Below are 20,019 nucleotides of genomic sequence, written 5' to 3'. Positions count from 1 at the left end.
TATTGCATAAGCACATAGTTGATTAATATATTTTGCATCCATTATAAAAAACTTATGCTCTTTCTTTTCTCTCTTGTAGAAGGTCGTTTTGGTTATTACAAGTGATCATGGAAGCTTGAGTCCTTGCGTGACACTAACATGGTATCAAAGCTTCAAATTTGCAGGTTCCTTCTTAGATCTAGGATATAATCAAGCATAAGATATTTCTAGGCTGCAAGTATCTTAATTTTGATCTAGTTGCATGGTCCTTCAAGAAGCAATTTGCAGCTTTATTATTATTATAGATTAAGGCTAAGTATCGAGGTGTAGTACTTGCTAGATATAAGGTTCAATGGTTGTGATACCCTACATGACAAAGTTTGGTCTACCAATTAATCATCCTTTTATTAATTGATGTGATAAACAAAGTTTCATTCATACTTCTTGCAATTACTATAACATTTAAGAGGATGAAGTGCATTGAGATACACATGCATTTTATTCAATAGTTCATCCATTATGGTGTTCTCTCATTAAAACATTTGTCTACTCAAACATGTTGCTAACACCACTAAACATTTAGTATTACCTCATTATCTTGAGTTGTAACATATTCTTGGGGTAAAAGAAAGTTGTCCTTGGGGGATTATCTTGAGTCATTCCTTTGTATTTGTTCTATTTTTTAGGGAGGAATTTTTTTCCATAATATTTTCTCTTTTTTATTTATTCTTGAGAGACTTTATTATACATGAGAACCTCATCAAGCCTTCTATTCCTACCTTCTTCTTCCTTCTTGTCCTACACAAACAAGAAGTGTATAGCATATCTTAGACAAATTTTGCATGAGTATTGATAACATGGCCTTTTTTTATTAATCTATTTGTAGAAGGCTAATTTAGTTTTTGTAGTGATCTTGTGAGTCTATTGGTCTCTTGGTGACTCCAATAGGGGAAACAAGTACAAGATAAAATAAAACCTCTATCGAAAAAAATAAAATCATTTATAGAATAGAAAGATATGAGTGCTTCAATAATAGAAGAATCAAAAGCCACAAAAGATAAAACCATATCATAATTAGAATACATTTGTGCATATCAATTAAAGGAGATAGCCTAAAATCATATATGATGATAAACTAGCCAATAGTGTGTGTGTGTGTGTGTGTGTGTGTGTGTTCTAAAAGTCCTAATTGGAATGAAGGATAAACCCTAAATCCTAGGTCATTTAGGAATATCAAGTTCATAAAAATCAGATGAAAAGACCTCCTACATAAATATCAAGGCTAATTAAATAAATAAATAAATAAAAGCCAACCTAGATATATGAGCTAATATCAAAAGCTATAATAAACATGCTAAATAAATTTTAGGAATTTAATAAACTAAATGCATGCATACTTAGCTCTAATTTTAATGATATTTTTATGCATTTGTCAAAAATCTATTCATCTTGATATCATTATTTCTTAACCCCTTACATCACTATCATCAAGTTGTACACCTAATTGTCCATTGTATAGGTTTGCATAACATGCATATATATGTTCACCACATGTGTAGATCTAAACTTGATGTATATGTTTGATCTTGTAACTCATTGATTTGACAAAGTTGATTGTCTCAAACTTGTTTCACACCATATATGTACTATGAATCTTATAAGTAATAGGTAGTGTTTAGAACCACCTTTAGAAAATATGTTGAATTGTAAGGGTCATTGTTCTCCTCAATCAAATACTCCACAAAAAAATGCTAAATTAATTTTAAGAATTAAATAAACTAAATGCATAGGTACTTAGCTCTAATTTTGATGATATTTATGTGCATTTATCAAAAATCTATTCATTTTGATGTCATTATTTTTTAACCCCTTACATCACTATCATCAAGTTGTACACCTAATTGTCCATTGTATAGGTTTGCATAACATGCATATATATGTTCACCACATTTGTAGATCTAGACTTGATGTGTTTATTTGATCTTGTAACTCATTGATTTGACAATGTTGATTGTCTCAAACTTGTTTCACACCACATATGTACTATGAATCATACAAGTAATAGGCAGTTTTTAGAACCACCTTTAGAAAATATGTTGAATTGTAACGGTAATTGTTCTCCCGAATCAAATCCTCCACAAAAAAATGCTAAATTAATTTTAAGAATTAAATAAACTAAATGCATAGATACTTAGCTCTAAGTTTGATGATATTTTTGTGCATTTGTCAAAAAGCTATTCAGCTTGATGTCATTATTTCTTAACCCCTTACATCACTATCATTGAGTTGTACACCTAAGTGTCTATTGTATAGGTTTGCATAACATGCATATATATGTTCACCACATGTGTGGATCTAAACTTGATGTGTATATTTGATCTTCTGACTCATTGATTTGCCAAAAGTTTATTATCTCAAACTTGTGAATTGTAAAGGTCATGTTCTCCTCAATCAAATCCTGGACAAATTGATGCAATGGAAGGGAACAAAAATCAATAAAGATAAACAAGCAAGTTGTATGCTACTAAGATGCTAAAGTAATACTAATATAATTTGTTTTATCCACTTGCAAATTAGATTTTAGATATGTTCCCATGATTCATGTGAATTATAATTAATCTATAAATACAACAACCTAGAGTAATGTCTCAAAATGACTCTCTTTTTCTTAATTGACAAGGTCACCCTTCAAATCTACAAACAAGATGGTGATTTGAATCACATTTGCACTCATAGACTTGAAGTAAGGATTAGAAAGAAAATAAAGAAAGATTATTTTATAGTCCTGTATATGGGTTTACAAATGGCTTATAGTAACATGGGACTACCCTCTACTTCTTGCGTGAGGCACCTAATTGTGCTACAAACGAGGCAAGCATACCTTACCCATGAGAGATTTGAACTTAAGACCTCCCTTTAAAGAGCGAAATGGCTATCCAGCCAACAGGGTGGTCATTTTTCTAGTGTTAAAATTGTTTGACTATTAAAAAGAGAGCCATTCTGTCGGCTGAATAGACACAATCTTTTAAGAGCACAAATTCTCTACCACTAAACATTGAGATAAAAAAAAAGGGCGCATAAAAAACTTTAAATGAAAAATCTTTTCCCTCAAACCAAGTGAAACAAAAAAATTGAAAGGCACAGTTATGGGTGGTACGCCTTGGAAAATTCTGGGTAAGTTCAGAGAAACAACAATATTTGTGATCCGGAGCAACTTATTTGGCTGCTGTGAAAGATGTCATCCCCAATGGGACCTTATTTCATGGTGTCGTTGTAATGATTAACTAGCATGCAACCACTCAAATTAGTTGCCTTACGTTGTGATTGGACTCAAGTCTCTTCAGCTTTCTGTCATCATCTAGATGTTGCCTTCGAATTGAAGAAACTTGCATGTGCACCAGAATATTTGGTTAAATCTTACGTCCATATGACTTTGGCATCTTCACGGTAGGTCTCTTTCTATGGCCCAGTCTCTGTGTTTTTTTCCATTTAAGTCAATATCATCTTTACTGCTACTTCTTGCACAAACTGTTGCTGACGATATTTTTTAAGTTCTTTAAGTAGATTAAGACTCAAAGGATGGATCTGACAGTGAAAGTCAAGCTCATATTTACTGCTACTCCCTCACATACTGTGGCTGACAACATTGTTCTAGTTTTTAAAATCATTAAGGATGGATCTGACCTAGTATAAGGAGTTGCTACACTTTGTGCTGTGGGATTTGACAGACAAATGGAGAAAGATCCTGTGAAGCTATTGAATCTTAAAGCCCAGGTTTATAAATTGGGCAGAATGTCAATGAGGAGCTAGAGAAATTGATTTGTCCAACAATGGGGAACTCAAGATTCAGACTGTCTCATGTAATGCCCAATGTGTGGTTCTACAAGCTCCGAGACATGGGCAGGTTAAGAGAGTCCCAGAGAAGACTTCAACGCAGCACAAGTAGTAGAGATGAGTTCGCCATTAATTTGCCCAGAAACAGCTATCATTTCAGCAGGATTCAAAGAGTTAATGTTCATCCTGCTCTCAATCAAAGAGCCTCAGGGGAACAAGCAATGCAGAAAGCCCAAGTGGTGGACATTGAACCAGTGAAAAGAAAGGCTGCAAGCAAAGGGAAGAAGAGCAAAAGTGGGTTCTCTATAGAGTCCCGAATCTCTGCAAGTTGCAGTTGCGGAGCCACAGTGGAATCGGTGTCGAAAACAGGGGAAAGAAATGAGGAATTCTGGAGCTCAGATGAACAAGAGGCTGTACAGGACTATCTCTCCAAAAAATCTCAATACAAGAAAAAGAGCTTCTGTACCCAATTCATGGACCAAAACCAGTTTGCCCTTGAATTGGAGTCTAAAAGTGGAAATTGGAAGCTGCCAGGGCATCAATTCAATGTTGCAGGATTGCCCAGCCCTGTTCATGAGGATTTCTCACAAGTGCAGCCCCTGGAGAAAACAGTTAAGGACATGATTGAACTGGTTCGGGACCCATTTGTGCTAAATAGCAGTTTTATCCGTTCCAATTCAGGAAATTGCAGGTTGAATTGTGCATCATCCAAAGAAGAGGAAGGCCTTAAGCAAGCCCCGGTATCTTTTCTTGATATAAATTCTCCAGATCTGTACAGCATTTGGGCTACTGACATGGAAGAGAAACAGAGATTTCTTCAGTATTTGGAGGAATGCAAGCCTTCAATAACCAGACCAAGGCACGGACAGAATTCAGAATATGGAATCAAAGAACCAAAGGGCAGTGAGAAAAAATCTGTCCCTGCTCGGAAAAAGCCTGATGCAGGAAAATTGCAGTTTTCCAATGATGTGGGCACTCGGGCACTCAAAAAGCATGGCAAATCGAGGCCCCATTTGGGCAAAAATAACAGCAGAGCTTGTTCACCAAAGCCCAATGGAATGGATTGGAGAAGCAATAGTTTTGCAGTTGTGAAGTCCTCGTCTGATCCGCAGAGAGATTTCATAGAATCAATGGTCGAAATGATAATTGAGAAAAATATTCATTGCTATGGAGATCTTCAGCGCCTCCTGGAATGTTATCTTTCGTTGAACCCATCTGAAAATCATGACATGATTGTGAAGGCTTTTGAACGAGTTAGATCAGATTTTATAGAAATGTCTTCTTCCCACTAAGTTTCTCAACACAGTATACTGTATAGATTGATTAAGCTAAGTTAACAATTTTTTGTCTACATATATAGTTCTGTAATTCAAGAGTGGATATAGATGAGCTCTGCAATTCTCCTTCTTTGGTCCAGGGAAGAACAGTGTACTGTATAGCTGATATTAATGGCGATATGTGTATATTTACTTTATGATACTTCTTCTTGTTGTTTTCCTTGGTAAATTACATCACCATTTTCATAAATGTTTTTGCAGTATACACAACATTTGTATATCTTAATTTTAAGTATAATAGGAATGATATAATTGGTAAAAGTATATTAATCCAACATATTTTCATAAATGTTCTTGGAGTATACACAACATATTTTCATAAATACTTTTGAAATATACACAATATATATTTCTTACTTGTGTACCTTAATTTTAAAAATAATAAGATTGATACAATTCAAAAAAAAAATTAGCCCAACATATCTTCATAAATGCTCTTGGAGTATACACAACATATATTCCTTTCTTGTGTACCTTAATTTTAAGTATAATAGGATTGATTAATTCAGTAAAATATATTAATCTTTGAAAGTTAGTATATTTGTTTTCGTTTTTCATTCTTATAAGACAAATAATCTTGTTAGTTGAATTGATATTATCTTTTGTATTAAATTTAAAAGCGATCAATCTATGTTGCTTTAAAAAAAAAGTAATCAATCTATGTACAATATATTTGACATTTGTCTTTAGTGTTGTTATATATATGACAAATTATTAAAGAAAAAGTGAGCAATGAGTAAGAAATGTCATGAATAATGCATTTTGATCACATCATGTTTTTTAAGAATCTTGGAATTGTTGTTTGTACTATTATAAATGTAAAATCTAAGTTATATTTTTCATTTCAAAGATAATTACAATTAATAAAACAAAATAGTAGGTGATTGTTTGTAAGAAAAATATAGGCCACCCTTCACTTGTCATAGACCTACTTACAAATCAAAAGTTGTACAATAAAGAAAAAAATATATTAATACCTTCAAATTAGAGATTGTATGTCAATTGTAAGTTGGGTAACATTAGATATCATAAAGAATGTCTTCTTGTCACTATCATTCAAACTTTTATTAAATGTAATAGAAACTACTTATTCTTTTTATGTTTGTATTATTTTGATTTACCAACTATAACAAGTTGCAAGGTAATAGAAAAACCTTATAGATACCTAATCAAATTAAGGCATTTGTTTATAAATTTACAGATATTTTATTGAATTAAGTACATAAGCTAATTGATATTTGATAATAATAAAAAATAGTTTAACGTGTTAACTTGAAGTGGGAATGAATTAGGATTTAATATACTTTTGTAAATCAATTTACCTAATTGTATATTGTAAAAAAGATTATATATAAAGACTCTAGAACTGGCATCGATAAAAAAAATTTAAAAATAAAATAAAATTCTAGACTTGAATTATTATTTAGAAGATTGAGACAACTACATCTTGAAAAAATGGGAGTTTGGGATACATGTGAAATTATGAGACTTTCCTCCAAACATGTGATCATGTCCTTTGCAAAACTAATTCTTCAACACCTAGAAGAAGACTTTGTCTTATGCTATTTAATATTTAAAAATGAGTGCTACAAAGAGCAATGTGGATCTTGTTATGCAACGATTGATGTACACGATTTGTTTGTGCCTTACTTATTTCTCTTAACTAAATTAATAATAAAATAATAGAAAGATTTTGAAGGTCACTGTTGATTTTTAATATATATGAAGAAGGTTGATAGCAATGAATTTTGTATTTAAAATATATAACTAATTGGCAAGTTTCTACATATTAACTTTTTGAAATTAGCAAAATATACATGATTCATAGTAGACCCTCCTACCCAAATTCAATAAGGCTTCTTTTGTTTCTCACTTGCATTCACCTTCACAAAATATTTTTTTATTTTGAAAATAATTTGACCTTCATGATATTTGATCTAGTTTGGATCCAATCATCCTAATATGATTAAAGATAATTTTGTATTTGTGTCTATTTGCCTAACATTAGAACATTGGTTTCTAAACTTAATAGTACAATTGACCATCTTTTTACGTGAATTTTAACATAATTTAATTGCATCACCTCATACTCAAGGGTTATTAAGGTATAATATAGTAATTGCCCAAAAAATTATAAGTAATCTACACAAAATGTGGTGCAATCACTAATGTTATTATCAGTAATTTAAGAAAAAAATATACTAACCACCCCTACTATAAATCCAAAATTCTAAATTGTAATCGCAATTACCTTATAATTGTAAATATAGTCTTTTTCCAAGCTAAAAATCATGATACGAGTTAGCTCGGATTTTATACAAATGTCATCTTTCCACTAAGTTTCTCAACACAGTATACCCCATAGGTTGATAAATGCTTAGTTAACATTTTTTTGTCTGCATGTAGAGTTTTGTAATTTGAGAGTGGATATAGATGAGCTTTGTGATTCTCCTCCTTTGGTCCAATGATGAATAGTGTATTGTAAAGTTGATATAAATGGTGATTTGTGTATATTTACTTCATGCTTTATGCTTATACAATACTTGTTGTTGTTGTTGTTTTCCTTGGTAAATTAGACCAACATTTTCATAAATGCTCTTGGAGTATACACAACATATGTTCATTACTTGTGTACCTTATTTTAAGTATAAAACAATTGATATAATCTAGAAAAATATATTAACCCAAATATCTTTGAGAGTTAGTAGCTTGTCTTAATCATCAAACAATCTTTTTTTGTTTTTCATTCTTATAAGACAAATAGTCTTGTTAGTTGAATTGATATTATCTTTTCTATTAAATTTAAAGGCAATTAATCTATGTTGCTTTGGAAAAAAAAGTAATCCATCTATGTACAATATATTTGGTATTTGTCTTTAGTGTTGTTACATATATGACAAATTATTAAAGAAAAATGAGTAATGAGTAAGAAATATCTCTGAATCATGACTGACATATTTTTTATCATATTATGTTTCTTAAGAATCTTGAAATTGTTTGTACTATTATAAATGTAAATTCCAAGATATGTTTTTCATTTCAAAGATGGTTACTACTAATAAAACAAAACACTACCAAATGTTTATAAGAAAATTACAAGACAACCTCCAATTGCATAAATCTACTTTACAAATCAAAAATTGTACGATAAATGAAAAAAAAAATAGAGATTTCGTGTCATTTGTAAGTTGAATAATATTAGATACCATTAAGAATATATTTCATCACTATCATTCAAAAACTAATTAAACATGATAAAAATACTTATTCTTTTTATGTTTGGTACTATTTTAAAATTACCAATTACATAGAGTTGCAAGAAAATAGGAAAAAATAGATATCTAATGCTAATGAATTAACACCAATGATCCTCATACTTCTTCTGATTTGCATCTTGTCAAGCTTTTGGTGTTATTTCTTCCTTCTTCCTCTTAGGTTAGGCTTGAAAATAGATTTTGGGTCCTCTTCAGGGTGAATAGATTAGGGAAGTGTTATCCTCCTCCTTGAGGTTTCTTGAAAATTAACAGAGATGGTTTTTCCAAGGAAATTTTGCATTAATTGATGGTGTTGGTTGTGATAATAGGGGGTGATCTAGTTCTTTTTCTCCACTCAAATGTGTATTCACTATAATAATCAATTGGAAGATTGGACAATTCCTCAAGCTCTAGTGTAATCTTCTTCTATAGGATGGAGAAGAATCATTTGTGAGACTAGCTCTATGATTTTAGTCTCCCTTCTAAACAAAAAAAAAATTCAAGAGTCCTCTTGGAATTTGTGATTGGTGGTTAAATAAATTCTTAATCTAGACTCAAACTTTGATTGTTCTTTGATTATATCTCCTTTATCCACTGAATTAGGTTTTTCTATACACTGATAAACATAATTTTACTTTATTGTTCAATTAATCTCTAATACCTTAACACAGTCTTCCTCATGGTTTTTTACTTCTTGTGTAAGACTCCAATACTAGAAGAACTCTTTAAAAACCCTATACATCTTATCTCGATGAGATTTTGAATGTAATTTGCAATGTTGAAAATATAGAAATATTTAATAATTTTACATATTCTCTCTATTATATTTTTCACCCCATTTGCATGTACATGTGTTGGAAATATGTGTTGTCATTGATGTCAACCTAATGTTTGACAATATGTGTTTTCTTTTATTGTTGGAAATTGTTGTGTTGTTGTAATTGATGATATCTTTGGTATGTGTAGAATCCTAAATTGTACTCCCTTATAATTTTGTCCTCATTTGGTCCCTCACCTTGGCGTTCATGTCTCAAGGCCTAATCAAAGCCCTGATTCTACTCACACCATGTAAATTTCTCATCATTTTTAGTATGTGCATCTTCCTGGCCTTTTTTCTTGGTGCCTGATTGGTCAGGACCAAGGTGCTAGCACCCTAGTCCTCAAGGACCAAAGCACCCTACACTCTGGTACCCCCCAATCAAGGCCTATTTTTGGGCCCCTTAACAATCACAACGTTTTGGTGGGGACCTAGATCCCATGTCGGCTTATGTCAGAAAATTAAGTTGTTTTTCAATGGGAAAGTATAAAAGGAGGTCTACCCCTCTCATTTTGATATGCATTCGAACACATGCACGTTAATTCAATTTTTCATCAAGCAATCAAGCATTTAAGTTCAAGTGAGCAAGCAATCAGTCTTCTTTCAAGCATTGGAGTAAAGATACGGTCACGATTCAAGCATTGGAGTTGACATTCATGTTTTATATTGTTGAAGACTTCATGAAACCCTAATTTCATGTGGAGACAAACAAAAATTCACAAGGAGGTATAGCATTTGTGTTTCAATCATTATTCAACATCTCCCTTAAAAGGAGAACATTTTCATTACTGTAATTCAATCATATTTCATTTCTATTTCATGCTTAATTCCAAAACTAGGGTTTAACCTAAGGAAAACCCATATTCCCAACCTATTTCCCTTCTCTACTATGTGTAAGAACAGATACAAAGCTACGATCTTCATAATTGGCTTTATTTACAGTGACAAATCAATCCCCCATTGGAGTGTGAAAAGTGTGGAGGACCAGAGAAACCACCATCTTGGTCCTGACAAATCAGGAACTCCTTCTGGGAGCAGATTTGAATACATTTGCATTCATCAGATCCAGGTTTGTGGCTTGATCAAATGATTGGAGCTCACTGTTCATGCATTTTTACATCAATTCCAACATATTTACCCTAATTTCAGCATTTTCACAATTCAATTTAAAAGAGGGAAATCTAATCAAATCTAGTAAATCTAATAGAATTCTCAGTCCTTATCCTTGTTGATTTGTGGCTATATCCATTCGGTTTACCCCTCTTTTAATTTGATGGTCCCTAAGTAAAAATTAGTGGCTTCTTCCTTCTATGGTCGACAACCTAATTTTTCACCATTACATTTTGGTGAAACTGACTCCTTACACCTGTAATTCTTATTTATGTTCTCAGATCTGAGTATTTATGCATTTCAAATTCAAATTTACACTTACATGTTTAATTTTTCATTGAATTTCAAATATTTGGAGGTTAAATTCACAAAAACCGTAATTTTTTAATTCTAAAATTGAGCTTGTGTCCATTGTCTAATTAGAATTAATAATTTCAAATCTAATTATTCAATGAATTTAAAATTAAAATTTTCCCTCCTAGATCTCATTCTCAAATTATTCATTACATTAATTTAGTGGTTGAATTTATAAAAACCCTAATTTATAATTCTAAAATTTATCATGTGGATTGCATAATTTTTTGAATTAATTTTCAGATTTGATCTTTCAAATGTTATGCTATGATCTAGATGCATTTATCTTTCAATCACAAATCAAATTGCTAAATTAATTGGTTAACCAATCATTTTCAACAAAAAAAATGTATTTCTTAATCTTCAAATTTAAATTCAAATTCCCCTCCTTTGTGCATGAGTTTTACTACTATTAGTCCTACCTGCAACATTCTCAAGAGAAGAAGTTGTAGAATTAAGGCTTCCCAAGGTTTAATTACTGAGGATATGGAGCCTAATTCAGATAACTTATTTCATGAGAATGTGGGTGGTTCTTATATTCCAACAATTGATGCTATTTATCCCCATTCTTTACATTATTTTCATTATGAGGATGAATCACTAATTAGGGTTTATGTTGACCAATTGGATAAGATTGACAACAAATTTGAAAATCCTCAATAATGGATGAGTCAATAATAGCCGAAAAGTTATCCAATTGATTGAAGGATTAAAAAGAATGGTTCAAAGTGATAAAGTTGGCATTGATTTATTGTGTGGCCTTGCTCATATTATTGACACTAATATCATGCCTATAAAAAGTTGTGTTGAAGTCCTTGGTTACACTCAACCTCCTAGTCAAGTTAATCATTCTATTCCTATGAGTTCTTATATGACTAGTGTGCTTACTTTTACACCCAATATCATGGCTACTTCCACACAAAATGTTATTCCTACACATGTTAGTCAAGGGGGAAACATTAATAATCGAAACTCTTTCATACCTCCTTTCACGAGTCTTCCATTTGTGACCAAATCATCTTTGATACCTACCTATCATAGTGTTCCACCTCCTTATTCTCAACCTCCCCCTTCATTTAAAAATGTAACTCTTCCATCCCAATCCAACATGATTAATTTCAACCCATCCATCGAAGCAAGCATTTGTTAGACAACTCAAATAACCAGAGGACAACTGAGAGGGGGGCTGAATCAATTGTCACTAGATTAAAGAACTTTAAGCATTCAAATCCTTATTACCGGAACACAAACTCAACACTGGAATGCATAAACCAAATACCGGAATAATTGTTATATAAATTAAACATAAACATAAATCACAGAATAGTTACCATCCATCCAGAACACATGACACCAAGATTTGTACATGGAAAACCCAGTAAAGGGAAAAACCACGATGGGAAACCAACCCACAGTCAGATAATACTTTTGCAGTAAGTATGTGATTACAATATGAGGGGCCTCTACATGCAGGAAGGCCAACAACCTAGAGCGCACTTCTCATCACAAAAAGGAGCCTCACTGACTACAAAATAAATCTAGACTACAATCCAGAATGAATATTGAACTCCCTATAACATCTCCTATGTCTGAGTATAGTTTTGGTTAATCTCAATACCAGAGGCCTTAAACCTCTCTTACCAACCCAATTTGATCACCTATGATCGACCAAAACCTTTGCATGTAATTACAACATTATTCACACACGGATAACCATAATCTCATATGCCCATGATCTACAAAGAGATCTTACATCATATTTATACCAAGCCAAGACCTAAACAATTAGGTCAGCCACCTAAAAGATAATATAATAAATTCATAACATAAACCCACAAACTAATTATCAACCAAGTCTGCTTAGGCCAAAAACAATGTAAACCAATCATTAAATCTCACTGGTAATGCATCAGGAACATCCTCCAACACGCTACATAAACCGGTCCATAACCTAGATAACATCAGACCCAAAATAGGTCACCATAAACCAAATCCAACACCACCAATGAACTAGAACATGAACAAAATAACTAACAACATCCTGAGAACCATCTAGAAGCCACACCAACACCACTTATCACGTGCATCAAAAGATCTTCAACAAAGCTATGTCGATAAAACCCTTACCGATGACCAAAAGGCTTACTAGAACAAATGATAGCTCCTGAGTCATCAAATCCTAAACCAACTGATCATGATACACATCTGAACAACGAGAATGGCAGATCCAAACCAATTCCACAAACCAAAGCATACTAGATCATATCAGATCAATATCATAAACCAACCACTCTATCGAAACCAACTAGAAATCAGTAAACAACCAAAACAGTCGATGTTGCCATCAATGACAAAACATCAATGCAACACATAATCAATTCCTCCAAATTTACAACAATCTCCCCCTTTGGCATTGATGGCAACACTAGATGTGAAAAACATCCAAGTGCTAAGAAATGCTAAACAAGTCTCCCCCAATGGAAGACAACCAACAATCTCCCACAAAATGATATAGCAATGAAGCTCTGATCTCTCCCCCTTTGACTGATATTCTGTCAAGCTCTTTTTTTCACATATATCTCTCCCCCGCTAACATCAAAGAAAAATCATAAATCCTTTGAATCTTACAGGTGACTACTCCCCCTGAGTAGTAGCACCACCACATCAATCCAGAATGAGTAATAGCTCTGATAATGCATACCAGAGTGATGCCAATTAGCATCACTCAGGTCTCTACCGGAGGGGCAGAAACCCTCAATCTATCTCTGAAGTACTCAAATGATTCTTTAGGCAAAGGTTTAGTGAAGATGTCTGCAATCTGCTCTTTAGTGTTCACATAAACCAGTCTGACTTCATTTGATTACACCTTCTCCTTTAAAAAGTTATACTTGATAGATATGTGCTTTATCTTAGAATGAAATACCGGATTCTTTGATATATCAATAGCAACAGAGTTATCACAGTGAATAACTACCGGTTCATTACAATCCACCTTTATATCCTTCAACATTTGCTTCATCCATAGAACTTGTGTATAGTTAGTAGCAACCACAACATACTCAGCTTCAACAGTAGATAAAGAGGTGCATGACTGCTTCTTGTTGATCCATGAAACAAGTTTCTTTCCAAGAAAGAAAGCTCGACCCGATGTGCTCTTCCTGTCATCAACATCGCCAGCCCTATTTGCATCTGTATATGCACATAATATAAAGTCATCATTTTTAGGATACCACAAACCATATTCAGTTGTTCCCTACAAATACCTGAAAATCCTTTTCACCGCACTCTCATGATTTTCTCTAAGATTACTCTGTTATATTGATACAATATAAACTGCATTCATTATATCCGATATAATCTAAGTCGTATATAACAAATCTCCAATCATAGACTTGTACCTTGTAGGATTTACCGGTGTAGATGCATCATTCTTTGTCAATTTCTCACTTGTAACCATCGGAGTACTAACTGGTTTACAATTTTCCAATGCAAATTTCTAAACAGTTCTCTAGCATACTTTGTTTGATAGATGAAAATACCTTTATCAATTTGAGTAATCTGCAAACCTAAGAAAAATCTCATCTCCCCAATCATAGACATCTCAAATTCATTCTTCATATTGTTAGAGAATTCCATACACAATTTATCTTCACCTCCAAAAATGATATCATCAACAAAAACCTCAATAATCAATATGTCATCATCAATGATCTTATAATATAAATTGTTGTCAACATTACCTTTAGTGAAATCAAGCTTCAAAAGATATGTATCCAGTCTTGTATACCAAGCTCTAGGGGCTTGTTTCAATCCATATAAAGCTTTCTTTAACCTGCAAACCATGTTTTTGTCATCTGAAAGTGAAAATCCATCAGGTTGCTCAATATAAAATTCCTCTTCAAGATCTCCATTCAGAAATGCACACTTAACATCCATCTAATAAACCTTGTAGTTCTTATGTGCAACATAAGCAAGAAATAATCTCACAGCTTCAATCCTAGCTATCGGTGCAAAGGTTTCACCATAATCAACTCCTTCCTTTTGATAATATCCTTTACAAACCAATCTAGCTTTATTCCTTACGACTTGTCCATCCTCATTCAATTTATTCCTAAAAACCCATTTAGTTCCAATAACATTCTTATTTTTAGGTCAAGGAACTAAAGCCCATGTGTTATTCTTTTCTATCTGATCTAATTCTTCTTCCATAGATTTCATCCAACTTTCATCTTTACAAGCTTCAATTACCGATGCAGGTTCAATTTGAGAAATAAAACAAACCTCATCAACTACCAACCTTCTTCTTGTCATCACTCATTTGCTTTTGTCTCCAATGATTTGATCTTCTGAATGATTCAACCTTACATACCTACGAGTCTTTTGATTTTTTGTTCCTCTGTCCTGATATTCAGTTACTCTAGAATTTTCTGATACTGGCGGAGTAACTGGTTCAACATTTTTTTTTGGTGTAGGTGCTACCACTTTAGTTATGATCATTTCCACTATCGGTTCTCTCTCATAATTTATGATTGACTTCTATTCTTCTCATCCACTTTGACATTTGTGCTCTCCACAATTCTCTGCATTTTTTTGTTATAACATCTATATGCTTTGCCTTCATTAGAATAACCAAGAAATATTCCTTCATCACATCTAGGATAAAACTTTCCAATGGAATCATCTCTTTTGATATAGTGTTTACTACCAAAGATTATGAAATAGTTAACTGTCGGTGTATGACCAAACCATAAATCATAAGGTGTCTTACAGGTATCTCCTTTGATATGAACTCTGTTGAATGTGTATATCATCATGCTTATAGCTTCTCTCCAGTAGACATGAGGTAGATTATCTTCCATCATCATATTTCTAGCTGCATCCAAGATAGTTTTATTCTTCCTTTCCACAACTCCATTCTGCTAAGGTGTCTAGGGTGCAGACAATTGTCTCCTTATCCCATTCTTCTCAGAATAGTTGTTAAATTTACCGGATGTGAATTCTCCACCCTAATCTAACCTTAAACATTTAATCTTCGATCTTGTCTCTGTCTCAACTTTAATTTTAAAGATTTTCAAATTTTCAAATGCTTTAGACTTCTCCCTTAGAAAAGTAACCAACATCATTCTTGAATATTCATCAATGATTAGTATGAAATATCTATCACCCTGAAAACTTTTGATTCTAGCAGGACCACACAAATCAGTATGAATAAGATCAAGATCATCATTAGATTTGTCTTGTATACTTTTTTAAAAAAAATTGATTTGTTTTCCCATTTGACATTCCTTACATACCGGATTATAGTGCTTTACAATCTTAGGTGTATCTCTAACTGTCTTAGTAGAATTGATCTTCACAATGCAAGTAAAATTCATAAGACACAACCTCTTATGCCATAGACAACTCTCATTAATTTGTGCAATTAAACATGTATTCTCATCAGAGTTCAAATGAAAGATATTAGCTTTAATCTGTGTACCATTTGCAATCTCCAATCTAGATCTATTGATAATCTTGAATTTTCCATCCTTGAACTCTAACTGAAATCCCCTATCCACCAACTGTCCTACAATCAAAATATTATGCCTTAAACCTTCAACATAATAAACATTATCAGTTTTATGCTTATCATCCAATGATATTGTTCCTCTTTCCTTGATCATGCATGCTTTGTCATCTCCAAATCTAACCAAACCACCATCAAATTCTTGCAAAGATAAGAACTTCCTTTTATCTCCAGTCATATGATGTGAACATCCACTGTCAATTGCCCATTCACACTTGTCTTCAATTTTAGCAGCAAGGGCCTTCTCTTCAGGTGTCGGATCATCTTCCTTGATAGCCAAAGATAAACATCCCTTTCCATTGTCGGATCCACTAGCTGAATCTTGTGTTGGTTCATCATCATAATTGGTCACACCTATTGGCATTATGGATGAATTCATTATGTGTTTCACTGATTTTTTGTCATTGATGTCAACACAAGTTGTTATGGTTGTTTACCGACAGACAGGTTTTGGTTACCGGCAGACAGGTTTTGGTTACTGGTAGAAGATCTAGTGTTACCAGCAGAAGAGACTACTATTGGAAACTTTCGACATGTTTCGATCAATGGGGTATATTTGATTTTATGTGTTACATACTTCTGGAGCATGTTTTGTTAGGACCCGGAGGCAATTGAGAGGGGGAGGGGTGAATCAATTGTCAATTGATTTCAACCCAAATATAACTTAATCAAACTTGATACTTAATACCGGTAAACCAAACTTAATGTCGGTTTACAGATTAGTAGTAAATATTAATACCGGTGAAACTCAATGCATAGAACAGAAAGAGAAACAACATCCACAACACATAACATAGAGATTTGTACATGGAAACCCTGTAAGGGGAAAAATCACGGTGGGAAACCTTACCCACAATCAGGTGATACTACTACAGATAGTATGTGTATACAAATGGGGTCTGCACATGCCAAAAGGCCAACCTCCTAGAGCTCATTGCTCAATCACAAAATAGGAGTCACACTGACTACAATTGGATGATTAAATCCAATGATAATGTACTTCTCAAAGTAGCATCTCCAATGCTGGATTCAGTGCCAGTTAAGCTCTGATAATCACCTTCAAACCTTCCTTGAACCTTCTCTATGGTCTTCTCATACGATCTTCAATATTCACACATACCATGATACAATACCACACTTCCACACTCTTCATCTCACAAATGAGCTCTTACATATATACCAAAGCCTAAGACCAAATGTGCAGGTCAACTTGCCAAGAATATTACAATTAAACCAATTACAAATGAGTCAAGATGCGTTGCATCATGTCAGCTCAATACATTTACAACAATATCCAATTAATTAAATCATCTCCATAACGTGTCATGTTGATCTGGAATAGATAATGCATGTCGGTCCATAACCTAGACCAATTTGTTGGTAACAGCAAATATGTCAACCCATTTAGACCAATAACCAAAATACCAAAACCATGTGTCCAAACCATGTCTTCGACATAACCAAGTGATCTCTAGATGATAACAAATCATCTTCAGTGCCAGTGAACAATATAACATGTCGATGAATGATATACTGGTGACTGTGCATGAGTTACTAAACTTGTCGGTGAACATAACCAAGGATCTCTAGAAGGATAAGTGTTGACATCAATGACAAAACCAATGCAACACATCCATAATACCAATAATCTCCCCCTTTGGCATTGATGGCAACACAAGATGGAAAAACATCCAAGTGCCAAAATAGAATGCTAAAAACCAAAAACCAACAATCTCCAAAAATAGATCAATACCAGAAATCAAAATACAAGTGTAGAGAGTATATATCTCTCCCCCAATCAATAATCTCTCTCCCCATAGGATAATCTTTTTCCATAATATTTTTCCATAGATATCTTTCCCCCTTTGACATCAAATGCCAAAGCAATACAAATACCAAAACATACAACCAACTTATAAAACCAATTACATTAACCAATTGTTTTAACAACTACTCCCCATGAGAAGTAGCACTCCTCCATTAAAGCCGGAAAAAGGTTTCTCTGTTAATTCTGTCGGTTTGATGTCAATCATCAACTGTCTAAGTCTCTACTGGTGAGAATATTACCCCAAGATGCTCTGTGAGATATTCAAAAGTTTCCTTAGGCAAAGGCTTGGTAAAGATATCTACAATCTGCTCTTTAGTATTCACATAAAACAATCTCACTTCTTTTGCTTCAACATTCTCTTTTAGAAAATTATATTTGATTGAAACATGTTTAGTCTTAGAATTAAATACCGGATTCTTAGATATATCAATTGCTGCTGAATCATCACAGTAAATGATTATAGGTTCTTTTCATTTTACCTTTATGTCCTTCAACATTTTCTTAATCCATAATACCTGAGTACAATTGGTTGCTGCTGCAACATATTCTGATTCTGTTGTTGATAATGATGCACAACTCTGTTTCTCAAGGCTCAACCATGAAATCAATCTTCTACCAAGAAAGAATGCCCCACCGGTGGTTCTCTTTCTGTCATCTACATCTCCTACCCAATTTGCATTGATGTATGCACATAAATCAAAAAAATCATCTTTAGGATACCATAAACCAAGATTTGTTGTGCCTTGTAGATACCAGAAAATCCTTTTCACTGTTGATTCATGATTTTCTCTAGGATTACTCTGAAATCTTGAAACAATACATACTACATTCATTATATCAAGTCTTGTTTGTGTCAAATACAATAAACCTCAAATCATAGATTTGTATCTTGTCAGATGAATAGGAATTGAATCATCCTTCAATGTCAATTTATCAGTTGTAGTCATAGGAGTACTTACCGGTTTGGAATTTTCCATACCAAATTTCTTCAATAGTTCTTTCAAGTACTTTGTTTGACATATGAATATACCTTTATCAGTCTATGAAATCTGCAATCCTAAAAACAATTTTATCTCCCCAATCATAGACATTTCAAATTCTTCTTGCATCTTATTAGCAAAGTCTTTACGCAATCCATCTTCTCCTCCAAAAATGATATCATCAACAAAAACTTCAATAACCAAGATGTCATCATTAGTCACTTTGAAATATAAGTTATTGTCATCATTACCTTCAGTGTAACCAAGCTTCAAAAGGTATTTGTCCATTCTAGCATACCAAGCTCTAAGAGCTTGCTTTAATCCATACAAAGCTTTCCTTAATCTACAAACCATATCTTTATCATTTGTCAATGAAAATCCATTAGGTTGTTCAATGTAAACTTCCTCTTCAAGATCACCATTCAGAAATGCACATTTTACATCCATTTGATATACTTTATAGTTCTTGTGGGCTGCAAATGCAAGAAATAATCTGACTACCTCAATTCTAGCTACTGGTGCAAAGGTTTCATTGTAATCAATTCCCTCTTTCTGTGAATATCCTTTACACACTAATCTTGCTTTGTTCCTGATTACCTTACCAGCTCAATTAAGTTTATTTCTGAATACCCATTTAGTTCCAATTACATTTTTGTCTTTAGGCCGGGGAACCTATGTCCATGTATTTAGTTCTAACTTGCTTTCCCATTTGACATTCCTTACATACCGAATTATGAGGTTTACAATCTTAGGTAAATCCCTTACTGCCTTAGATGAACTAATCTTTATAATGAAATCAAAATTCACATGACAAAGTCTTTTATGCCATAACCAACTTTCATCAATATGTGCAATCAAGCATGTCTTTTCATTGTTGTTCAAATGAAAGATATTACCTCTAGTCTGATTACCGATTGCAATCTCCAAACCAATTCTATTCATGATTTAGCATTTACCATT

At 33.1% G+C, this 20,019-nt stretch overlaps 1 protein-coding gene across 2 annotated transcripts; it reads left to right on the top strand.

Annotated features, from left to right (window-relative positions):
* The first annotated feature begins 3,121 nt into the window (after positions 1–3,121).
* Positions 3,122–5,287, top strand: LOC131069515 (uncharacterized). 2 transcript variants are annotated; one of them, XM_058004987.2, is made up of 2 exons: positions 3,122–3,426; positions 3,544–5,287. In XM_058004987.2, exon 2 carries the CDS (start codon positions 3,810–3,812, stop codon positions 5,103–5,105), a length of 1,296 nt encoding a protein of 431 aa, XP_057860970.2. In that variant the 5' UTR covers positions 3,122–3,426; positions 3,544–3,809; the 3' UTR covers positions 5,106–5,287. The 2 variants fall into 2 exon arrangements, with proteins under 2 accessions (XP_057860970.2, XP_057860969.2); XM_058004986.2 differs by having other exon boundaries at positions 3,541–5,287.
* The last annotated feature ends 14,732 nt before the right edge of the window (positions 5,288–20,019 follow it).

Source organism: Cryptomeria japonica, chromosome 3 (genome assembly GCF_030272615.1).
Source record: "Cryptomeria japonica chromosome 3, Sugi_1.0, whole genome shotgun sequence".
Taxonomy (NCBI): domain Eukaryota; kingdom Viridiplantae; phylum Streptophyta; class Pinopsida; order Cupressales; family Cupressaceae; genus Cryptomeria; species Cryptomeria japonica.
The sequence above is the reverse complement of the archived record's forward strand: the minus strand, read 5'-3'. Positions and strand labels throughout refer to the sequence as shown.

Bases quoted from the DNA above. Each gene is read 5' to 3' on its own strand.
- LOC131069515 (XM_058004987.2), top strand. From the start codon at position 3,810: ATGGGGAACTCAAGATTCAGACTGTCTCATGTAATGCCCAATGTGTGG.